Below are 11,660 nucleotides of genomic sequence, written 5' to 3' on the forward strand. Positions count from 1 at the left end.
CCCCGCCCCGCGCCGTCCAATGAGAGCCCGCGGCCGAAGGAGCTGTCGGCACACTCTGTCCGCAGCCCCACTCCGCGCCGCCGACCCCGTGACACCGCATCTCAGCCCAGGCAGCGTGCCCCAGATCCCGAGCTCGGCGCGGCGTCGTAGGCTTCCGGACACCTCTCCCTGCGCCCCTCTCCGGGACCTGGCGCCCCGACTTCTGGACTTTTGGTGCCCTTAGGTCCCCAGCCGCCGGCGAGACTTATGGCCCCCCAGGGGGGTGAAGTGGGAGCAGCCTGACTACCCTCAGCCGGTGGCCCGTCCACGCCCCTCCGGGCCGCGTGGCGGGAGTCTTCGGGGAGCTATGCTGAGGCCGGGTGGTGCGGAGGAAGCCGCGCAGCTCCCCTTTCGGCGCGTCCGCGCCCCTGTCTCCGCGCCCGCGCCTAGACCCACGAGCCCCGACGGCTCTCGGGCTTCGGCCCGCCTAAGTCTTGCTTGCCGCCTGCTGCTGCTGCTGCTGCTGCTGCCGGCCCGCGTAGACACGTCCTGGTGGTAAGTGTGGCTCTCAGGGCTGGGAGGGTGAGGTGCTGGGTTAGAGAGGCCGGACGCGCCGAAAGGGAGTATACAGCTCCCAACACCCCGCTGCTCAGGAGACCAGGTTGTCGCTTTGACGGAGTCAGAGACGATCCGTGCAGGGCTGTCACTGAAGTCGCGGAAGGGCGCAGGGGGGCGGGGAGTGGATAAGGGGGCGCCGCTCCTTCCCCGTCTGGTGATGAGGGCGCTGGGTATTTGGAAAAAGGACGCCCGGTAATCGAGGCTTCCCAGACCTCCTGTATTTCAGCTCAATCCTCTTAGGGCAAAAGCTACCTTACGAGTTTCTCTCAGGATGGATTCAAGGAACCAGTCGCCCATCTGGGGCCGCGGTGGCCGTCCAAGAGGGCCTCCTGATCCCCTAAGGTTGGCCCCCCACACGGGGGAGGTGGAGAAAGGGGCAGATGGCAAGGGCAGACGAGCCTCTCGCTAGTCTACCCTCATCCCATAACGCAGTAAGGCTTTGGTTGAGGCAGGAGCACCCGGCGCAAGGTTTAGAAATGGAATTGAGGCAAAAATTACCCCCATTAACTCCCACAACTAAAGCAAACAAAACACTTGGGTTTGCATACTTCAGACATTCAGTCTGTTTTGAGGATCTCACTTCGAACCTTGATATCACCCTCCCTTCTTCCTTCTCTTCCTTCCCCAGATGGTCCCATCTCCCATCTTTCCCCTCCAAGAACTAGCGGCTTCTAGAGTCTCAAAGCATTAAGAGATCCTCTCCTCAGATTTCCTGCAGGCCTTAAGAGTCCGGACACTTCACAAGACGGCAGATGAGGCAAAAGGAATTAAAAGTCCACTGGATTATCTATTCTTTTCGGATCCCCTTACCTACGAAAGCTCTGGATGGCACTCATCGTTTTCTCCCAGAAGAAAGAGCTGTTCTCTCTCCTCCCCCACCGTCTGGGGGCTGAGCAGGGGGAGAGTGGGACTGAGAAACGACTCAGTCCTCTTGTCTTTCCTCTTCACCCCCCAATTAAACTGGCCGCTTGGACTGGGCTATTGCCTCTCTCTACCCATGCAGTGCCCCGTTCCTTTCCTTACTCTGCCCCTCCCCCCAATCCTCCCCTCCTCCACAAAGTGTGGTCTCTTTTCCCCTTGCACCCTGTGGCTTCTCTCCTCCGGATTTGGAATCTTGGCTGGAAGGGTGAGGGGTAGCTGGCTGAGGGGCCAGCGAGCTTGGGCTGCAGATTCCTATCATTTCAAGATGCAACTTTCTCCATCCCCATCACCCCCCCACACACCCCCCGTTTTTCCTGTCTCAGGAAAATCTCTCCTTTGGATCTTTTTATCTCTGCAGTGTTGGGGAAGGCAAGGAGGGGGGTTCTGGATGGGGGAGCAGGGAGGCCCATATCTTACATCTGGCTTGAAACATTCCTTTAGAAAGGGAAAAGGAAGAAGGGGACGAGGAGAAAAGCCTTTCAAACTTCAGAGTGAGATTAAAGCCACCCTTTACCTTCATGGTCTCAGTCTGGCTGGGGACTTGTGTCTTCAGAGGCCCTGTAGAGAAAGGATGAAGTGACCACTGTGCATCTTTATCCATTCCAGATGACAATTTGCTTTTAGGGACTCTTGATTGCTTCTTACCAATTTGGAAGGCAGCCTTGGTCCACATGGTGTTTAGGTGAGGAAGTGTCACTCTGGTAATTTCAGCATCCTGGTAGTCATTCCTAAAAACCCAATTGGGGTTCTTCCTAGTCCGCATTTTGTCCCCTTGGCTACTCCTTCTCCCTTTTCCTTTCTCCCTCTACTACTCTCCCCCATGTGGTTCATATTAAAGATTTTGGAAAAACTCCTGGGTGGAAGAGCTAGCTAGGGAGGGAGGTGGGCGGGTGATACAGAGGGATTCAGCAGTCCCTGTGAAATGGAGGAAGGCAGCCACAGGGCCAGGATGGGCAGTGAGTGCACAGGTCATTTCAGTCTCCTTGCCTCACAGGGGTCACAGCTGCAAGCCCCAGATGCCTGCCTCAGTGGTCAGTCACTTCTGGGATAAAGTAGAAAGCTGCTTTCCAAAAGCAGGTCAGGACCCAAGGTGATTATCTCTCTTTCTCTTAGGAAAAAACCCCAGCAAGATTGATATTCTGTACAACCCCCTGAAGAGATGCCTGTTGACTCTGTGTGTCCATGTTCCGCTCAGGAGCAGAATGTCATCACTATCACCAGCTAACAGTCTGATCTTCCTCACAGCCCTTCCCCTTACTCTCCAACCACTCCCTTCCTCTCCCGACCTTTAACTGAAGGAGGAAACGGGTGGTCTCTTCTTAATCTATGAAAAAGAGAACAAGAAATAGGGGTCTCCTGGCATGTGCCTCCCTGTACTATTTTGTATTCTGCAGGGGCTGGGATGTAAGGAATCACAAGAGCAGGACTGTGTTCAGGACTGTGGATTTACAGGAGGAACAAAGTGATATCATGACATTAACATTATTGTTTTTTTTTTTGTTTTGGGGCCATGCCAGGGGCTTGTGGGATCTTAGTTCCCAGACCTGGAGCGACCTGGACCGCCCGGGGAATTCCCCGATATTAACATTATTGTTATCAACCACAGCTGCCATTTAATGAGCCCTTCCTAAGCTCCAGACACTGTGGCTAAGCACCTATAAGCATCATCTTTTACAATCCCCAAAATAATCCAGTGAGGCAGATAATATTATTATCCCCATTTCACACATGAAGAAAGTGAAGGATAGGAGGGGCGTAGTACGACATTCAAGTTCACACCAATTTTGGAGCCAGATTGGTCTACTCCTGGTTAATAAGCACTGTGTGCCTCTCTTAGGCTTGGAATTGAAAATGAGCTTGGACTTTGGAGTCAGATGTCCTTGGTTCACCCCAGTTCTCCTCTGACTAGCCCTGATGGACAGAGCTGGGTATTGTTAATCTTTGTGACCTCAGTTTCTTCACCTGTAAAATGAAAATCTCTCTCTCATAGGATTTTTGTGAAGAAAAATGTTTTGTGAACTGTAAAGTATCATATAAATGATATTGTATTAAGATATTTAGGGAGAATAATTGTTTTATCCTTGTGTCCAAAGCCTTATATGGGCTGAGCTAAACCATGTACATGCACTAAAGACTGTAAAAGAAAGGGGGTAAATAAAAAAGAGGACCTCTAGCCTCATTAAAAAGACACAAACCTAAAACATCTGCAATGTCAACAAGGAATAAAGCTATAATTGAAATGAAGCCTATGGCTAGCTAGGAGGAGAGGGGAGTTGGGGATAAATCAGAGCAGTCAGGTTTTGTTTTTTTCACCAAATAGTTATTAAGTACCTGCTTTGTGCCAGACATTGTTCTAGGTACTGGGGATACTGAAGTGAACAAAACAGACAAAACTCCCTGCCTTCATAGAGCAGCATGTCCTAATCACCTGAGGAGGTGGGTAAAATACCAGTTCAGTAGGGATGGAATGGGGCCTGAGGCTCTGCATTTCTAACAGATTCCCAGGAGATGCTGATACTGCTGTTCTGGGGACCACACTCTGAGTAGCAAGGAGCTAGAACAGGGCATGAGTCACTTTGTCAAAGGAAGGGGTATGAATTGGTCAAAAGCAGGTAAAGAGAGCATTCTGGAGCAGGAAGCTGGGAAGGAAGTAAAAACTTCTGGAAGGGAAACAGCTACAGAGTCAGGGGCATCTCACCCTTCTACCAGCCCATCAGCTGGGAAATGCCTTAAATATCTTTGTGCCCCTAACAGATGAGCTCAGTGCTTGGCACATGGTAGGCATTTTGTAGGCATGCGCTGAATTGAGAGGGGGATGACCTGGGCCTCAGGCTGCCTTGCTGGAGGCCCCCACACTGACTGCAAGGTGCTGACCACTGGTCAGGAGGCAAGTGCCCTGCTCTGCAGAATCTTGAAGCAGCTACTTAGTGGGATAAGGGTGGTAGTAAAGAAAATTATCTTCCTGTCTTACTGAACAGATGTTCCCACGCTCAGTGAGGATGTAACAGGAAGGACCGATGTGGGCTGCAGCAGAATGGAGTTAAGTCAGACCACAGGAAGGACTTTTTACCAGGGTTTGGCATGCCCCACTCCACACTGTCTCATGAGGGCTGGATTACTGGTCTCCCATTCCCATCCAACCCCTGTCTTCCCAAGCCCCAGTTAAAAAAAAAAAACAACAAAACAACAAACACCCATTGCCTAGAGCAGTACTCGGGGGTGAACTGAGGAAGCAGAATGGTGGTGAGACAGGGACAGGCTCCAACTCCAACGGTCTTGATTCTCCAAACAAAGCACCGCAGCAGTGGGTGTAACTCCCGGCTGTGCGTCAGGCAGCCCTTTCCGGCCTGGCCCAGCCCAGGGTGTTTATTTTGTTTGTTCCTGGAAGCTGTTGCCCTGATGGACAGTGCTGGGGATGCTGATTCCATGGGATTTGTTAGTGGTGGACCAGCCCTCTCACCCCTCCCTGGGACAGATGGGCCCCATCAGCCCTGCTGAATTCCAGAAGAGGCAAACATCAGCCCTCCTTGTGTTTGAGTTGGTATCACCAGTGGTGATCCAGTCTGTGGGTGAGGGCTGCGTTTACAAATGCAGGGGGCCGGGTGGGGGGGAGTGTTGCAGAGAACATAAAGCCCAGGGCAGTCCAGCTTTTCCCTTCTCCCCACTGGCTGCCCTCCCTTCTCCTCACCCACTTCTAGGCCCATTTTGGGGCCCTTCCCAAACCACAGGCTCATTCACAGCCCAAATCAAATCTTTTCTGTCTGTAGCAGCAACTGCCCTCCATGGTCCCCATCTGTTCAGAAAAGGGGCGAGAAGGCGTCCCTTTGATGTGTTAGGACGGGAGAATAGAGAATTCACAGCAAATCAAGGCATGTATGTGCTGGGTGCTGGAGAGATGGAAAGGGAGTGAGAAGTGGGTGTATGGGTCAGATCTCATTTGGTGGCCTTGTGGGGAAAAAAGGTGATGATGAACTCCTGTCCTCTCTCTGAAATGTTCTTCCTGAGGCTTGTGGTGGAGTCCAGGGCTAAAAAGTGTTTGAATGAAGAAAAACTACTTCCTTGAGAAAACTGAGAATGACTCTAGCAACTCACCTATCTTTTATGAGCTCACCCAACTGATCTTCTTATAATTGTTCACATTGGGCAGATTGGGGACTGGAATATGGGGAGTGTCACGCTGTTGCTTAATCTTGGTCTTCGGTTTCCCGCTGCAAACAGCCCTCTGCCCATGTAGATTCATCCAGGACATTATGCCCTTTAAGTTGGGAAGGATGATTTTTAAAGACTCATTAGTTAAAAAAGGTCATGGGACCTTGAAACAAAGGGTGTGGGGAGGAGATTTGGGGTGGGGGGTCATCCTCCCCAGACCTCGGGATTGGGAATAAGGACTCTTAGCTACACGGGTCTGACTAGAGCTGTAAACGTCACTCAAAATTGCCCACTATATCTCTTCCCACTGACTCCTCCCTGTCTCCATCCGTCTCCCATACCATGTCTTTATGGACCAGCCACGCAGGACGTGCCTCTGACATGTGGGTATAACAATGTTGTCTCAGACTCTAGTTTTATTAAGTTTATTTTTCCACGAGGCTCTTAATGTTTATTAAATAAACAGGCAATGAGGTTTGTGTGACATGCCCACAGCTTCTGTGTATGTGACACATGCCTAGCCTGTGTTCTGGGAGTGTGTGTCATTTTGGCCTTTGGCTGGGGAACTGGTAATGGTGAGAGACCACTCAATTACTCTCTCTGCAACTGCTTAATTATTTCTCCAGAGCTTGTGAGGATCGGTTCTCCCCATTGGCCTTGGGGAATATCGGCCTTGGTTGGAGGAAGGGGAAGGAACCTCTCAAGGTTTGAATGCCAAACCTTTCCTCCCCTTCTCCTAATGCAGAATAAAGCCAGGATGCTCTGACAGGGCCATCTCCACCTTGCAGGTACATCGGGGCGCTGGGGGCCCGAGTGATCTGTGACAATATCCCTGGCCTGGTGAGCCGGCAGCGGCAGCTGTGCCAGCGTTACCCAGACATCATGCGCTCGGTGGGCGAGGGTGCCCGAGAATGGATCCGAGAGTGTCAGCACCAGTTCCGCCACCATCGCTGGAACTGCACCACCCTGGACCGGGACCACACTGTCTTTGGCCGTGTCATGCTCAGAAGTAGGGGCCTCTTCCACCCTGCCCCAGCTCCTTCTCTTTCTATGCTTGGGGTGGTGAGTGGCTAGTATAGGCATGAGCTCCTCTCTCCTCTCCTGCACACTACTTCATAATCAGAATAAGAATTGTGGGCAGAGCCCAGGATACAGTTGGAAACAGACCCTCAGTACCTTATATATGTTATATGTAGGCAGTGACCCTTTTAAATCCCAGTGTTCTGGGATGATGGGTCAAAGGAACAGCATTCCCTGGTACCTCCATCCTTCTTCCTCCCTTTTCCTTCCCCTCCCCAACCCCCAGCCTGCGGATATCCATGCACTGTAAGGCTGAGGACTGGAAATGGCTGCTCTGTTCTTACCAACACCGTCACTACCCTCACCCCACCACTCCCAACACTATAATAATTGGAGCAAGGAATAAACAGAAAGGTGATATGTAAATATTTGGAGAGTCAGCGGCTTGGACCTGGCTCAGCAAAAGAGCTAAGCAGAGCTAAACAGTAAACTAGCAGAAAGGGAATGAGATGAGAATGTGGAGGTGTCAGAGGGACAAGAGTGATGATGATTCATCAATCCCCAAGAGCAGGGAAGGAAGAAAGCAGGCTGGGGAAAGTAGCATATCTCTTCAAATAGGATGACCCCTGGGCTGGGGTCTCCATTGTAGGGGAACTGTCCAGCAGAGTGGGCCTGAAAAGGCCTGGAATGTGGACTAAGGCTGGCTTTGCTAAGCCGGGGTTGGCACTCAGTGGGAGGGAATGATTCACTGTGAAACTTTTCAATGGATGGACCCAGGGAGTTTGGAAGGAAACAGGAGTACAGGTCAGCCCAAGAGGTCAGACATACAAAGAAGCGGATAGAGAGTTGTGAGGGCTGAGGGGAAGAGGTCAGATTCACTGGGGAATGCTCTTGGAAGGGAAGGGTACCTTGAATAAAGGAGGTACAGGGGTTGCCCTGGGAAAGAAAAGGAGAAGAGGTTTCAGAGTTGAAGGTTGTGTGGGCTAAAGAAGGGGACAGACAAGGGCCTCTTTCCTGAAACACACTTCTACCTTTCTCTCTCTAGGTAGCCGGGAGGCAGCATTTGTATATGCCATCTCATCAGCAGGGGTGGTCCATGCTATCACTCGTGCCTGTAGCCAGGGTGAACTGAGTGTGTGCAGCTGTGACCCCTACACCCGTGGCCGACATCATGACCAACGTGGAGACTTCGACTGGGGTGGCTGCAGTGACAACATCCACTATGGTGTTCGTTTTGCCAAAGCCTTCGTGGATGCCAAGGAGAAGAGGCTTAAGGATGCACGGGCTCTCATGAACTTACATAACAATCGCTGTGGTCGCACGGTCAGTACTCATGTCTGTGCATGTACATTCATATTGGCTGGGAGTGGCCAGTATGTATGATCATGGAGTAAATGTGAAGGTGGAAGCACTGAAGGCTTCTGGATTACTTCCAAAAGCCCCAACCCCTGGAACAGGAGCAGTAAGTGCAAGGGACCTTAGGAATGCCTAGGTTCAACCTGGAGCATAAAGAATCTTCACATAGGTGGAAATTAGAGAAAGGTGGAGAAAAGAAGGGAAATAACTTTTTAAGAAAAAAAGAATCACCTCCTAAAGTCTGAGGAGGCTAAAAGCTTGTTCTAGTCAGTGCACTGGTCTTTGAGCACTTCCTATACTGGCCTAGTACTGTGCTGGAAAATGACATGCAACAAAAGCAGAAGGCATGGTACCTTGAACTCTAAAACACATGAAAAGTGGAGGATGTGCCATAATTATGAACAGAATCCTGGGGCTTTAAAGTTCAAATGGGCTATCATGAAAAGGAAAGCACTGTTGGTCTAGGAAGGTTTCCTGGAAAAAGAGGTTCTTGAATTTGATCGGGAAGAATGGGTGGAATCTGACTGGGGAGAGGACAACCGATGGCTCCACTAGCCAACCAGGCCCAGGACCAGCAGACCTCAGGGCACTCATGCTTTTAGTCCTAGGGATGACCATAAAGTACCCTGACTGGCTGCCTTTCCCTTACCTGCCTCCCCACCTCCCAGGCTGTGCGGCGGTTTCTGAAGCTGGAGTGTAAGTGCCATGGCGTGAGTGGCTCCTGTACTCTGCGCACCTGCTGGCGTGCACTCTCAGACTTCCGCCGCACAGGTGATTACCTGCGGCGGCGCTATGACGGGGCTGTGCAGGTAACGGCCACCCAGGATGGCGCAAACTTCACAGCAGCCCGCCAAGGCTATCGCCGTGCTACCCGGACTGACCTTGTCTACTTTGACAACTCTCCAGACTACTGCGTCTTGGACAAGGCTGCAGGTGAGTAAGGAAAGTAGGTAGAAACATGGAGCCCTGATTTTTAGTGCAGGCACCTCTAGTTAATCACGGTCTCAGGAGTTAGGGAAGGAGGTTGGAGAAGCCAGTCAGACGTGAAAACCTTGTAATAAGATTGTTGATTTATGCCTCAGTCTGCCAGGCCCAAAGCTGCCTAGAGAGGAGAAGACACTGAGCTCCTTGAGGCCTGAGGTCATCTATCACTCCTTTATATTCCCAGCATCTGGGATATAGTAGGTACTACTAAGTGAATGTTTTAAGTCAATCACCCATTTCAGTACCAAACAATGTATGGGCTATACAGAAGCATAAGATACAGACTAAGTTTTGGCTCTTTACAATCTAGCTAAAGAAATGAGATATAACAGGTAGACAAATGCAACTGCAAAAGAGAGAAATTAAGAAAAGTTTACTTGAAAATGTGGAATTTAAGCTGTTTCTTAAAGTGTGGGGATTATCTGGATAGCTAGAGAGAAGAACAGGTGGATATTCTCTACACATGAGTAGAGTGGTAGGTGGGAAAGCACATGATCTGTTCTGGGAACAGAGAGCAGATTAATCTGAGTGAAGGTTTTGGGTAAGGAAGATTAAAGACAGAAAGGTAGTAAGAAATACACCATGAATGACCTTGAAAGGGCTTATCCAGTGTGCTGCCACTGAAGATTCTAAAATGGAGTTGAGGAAGCAAGGAGAGAGGAGATCCCTACCAAAAGCTAACCATCAGCAGAAAGCAGCAAATCATTCTTGAATCTGTTGCATATATTTGTGGTGGAATTCTTGGGAATGCTGGAAGGTGATGTGGTGTTCCCCTGAAAGAGTGGAAGCTAACCATCTTGGCTCATATTTCAGGTTCAGATAGGTTAAACTGGGAACCACCTGCTATGCAACAGAACTGTTCTTCCCCTGGTTATTGTTATGGGCTCCCAGACTCTTCTCTGTAGTCTCAGCAGTCAGGACCTCGGTAAGGGGAAGCCAAAACCCTTAGCTGTCTTCTATACTATTTGTTTTCACCTATCAGTGTCATTCCTGGAGAAGCAATTAGCTTGGAGCAAAACTGGGCACAGAAACAGGGTGAGGCTCTACCCAAGACACAGAGAAAGTAGTTTGTGTACTTTGAAGGGTGCTAGGAGAAAAAATGCTAAGAAAGCACTTCTGATTCTCCTGGTGATTTCCTGCCACTAAGTTTGTTTTCTTCCCATGTGGTATAATTCAGAGGGCTACTCTCTAAATGCCTAGAAATAATTCCACAACATCCAGGGTGTAAGCCTATGCTGTCATCCTAAAATGCACCTTTGGGGAAGGATCTTTGGAGTTAGGAGGGAGGATGAGTCATATGTGTGTTGGTTGTTCTCAGAGGCGTAACATAGGTCTCATAAAACCCACAGTGGAGCCTGGAATTCAAAGGGTACAAGTCATCCCAGAAGGGAGTATGGAGCCAGGAATTCCCTCCAAAGCAGTACTGTCCCATTGAACTTTCTGTGATGATAGAAATATTCTACATCTGTGCTCTCCAATACAGTAGCCACTTAGTAACATGTGATTATTCAGCACTTGAAATGTAGCTAGTGTGACTGAGGAGCTAAGTATTAAAATTTATTTAATTTTCATTAACTTAATCTAAATGACCATATTTGGCTAGTGGCTACTACATTGGATTGCTTGGCTCCAGAGCATAGAAGAGGCTTCTGGTGCACAAGAGAATGACGTTAAGACCTAGCCCTTGAAATCAGGCGGATAACATATATAGTAGACCTAGTCAGCCTACACTCTAGAGCAGTGGTCTCTTAACATTTTGGCTTGTGTACTCCTATCATTAAAAAAAAATCTGAACATGTGCCTCCAATATATGTATATTTACTTATGAATTATATCTATGTTTCATTGTACTAAAATGTACATTATAAAACATACATACAAAGTAGATATTTTAAATTGATGAGCCCAAAAACAAATATAGAAGTACTAGCATTTTCTTTCCATATTCAGTGGAATGTGGAGACTACTGCTATAGAAATCAGTTAATTTATTCATACCCTTCTTGAACCCCCAGGCTAGTTATGTTCCCATCTCTGGGAAAGAGGTGAAGTAGATATTCTCTAGGATCCATTCCATCTAAAATGCTATGATTTTGTGATCTGTTGGCAGCATCTCTTTTGCAAAAATCAGTCAGGTTGTGAGGTTGTGAGCATTCTCTGTGCAGGGGGAATAACACAATCCCTACCCTTCAAGGGTTCCTACCATAAGGGGTAAGGCAAGGGATATTCTTTAGGAATTCCTTAGGGAGAAGCCTCCTGCCAGTAATGCTTATCAGTTCGCCCCCTCAGTTGATCAGAGATTATAGATATAACTGTCTACTGAGTTAGGTGCTATTATAAGAAAACTAAAGCCCAGAGAGATCAACTAACTTGCTAGATCACACAACTAAGAAGTGCAGAATTAGGTTTTAATCCTAGACAATTTGACATGAGGCACATGTATTAAATTTTTAATGGCCATGCTATACTACTTTCTTGTATAGTACAACTTAATGAAATATAAACTAAGGACCGAAATATTAACAAATGGTAACTGGATCAGAGTTGTAACAAGGCTTCTTAGAAAAGGTAAATTATAGGCTAGGTTTTTTTTTTTTTTTTTTTTTTTTATTTGTGTCCCTCTTCCTTCTTTTG

At 48.7% G+C, this 11,660-nt stretch overlaps 1 protein-coding gene across 3 annotated transcripts in view; it reads left to right on the forward strand.

Moving 5' to 3' along the window:
• WNT2B (Wnt family member 2B) overlaps positions 1-11,660 on the forward strand; it is a 22,185-nt gene that overhangs the window by 6,039 nt on the left and 4,486 nt on the right. Inside the window, exons 1-4 of one of the 3 annotated variants that reach the window (XM_024764866.1) lie at positions 14-534; positions 6,456-6,676; positions 7,733-8,010; positions 8,712-8,976. In XM_024764866.1, the coding sequence (XP_024620634.1) occupies positions 347-534; positions 6,456-6,676; positions 7,733-8,010; positions 8,712-8,976 (952 nt within the window). In that variant the 5' untranslated portion in view covers positions 14-346. Of the gene's footprint in view, positions 1-13; positions 535-3,933; positions 3,955-6,455; positions 6,677-7,732; positions 8,011-8,711; positions 8,977-11,660 lie in introns of those variants that run through there. The other 2 variants (XM_024764868.1, XM_024764867.1) reach the window with 2 other exon arrangements.

Source organism: Neophocaena asiaeorientalis, unplaced genomic scaffold (assembly GCF_003031525.2).
Source record: "Neophocaena asiaeorientalis asiaeorientalis breed wild unplaced genomic scaffold, Neophocaena_asiaeorientalis_V1.1 scaffold62, whole genome shotgun sequence".
NCBI classification, from domain to species: Eukaryota; Metazoa; Chordata; class Mammalia; order Artiodactyla; family Phocoenidae; genus Neophocaena; species Neophocaena asiaeorientalis.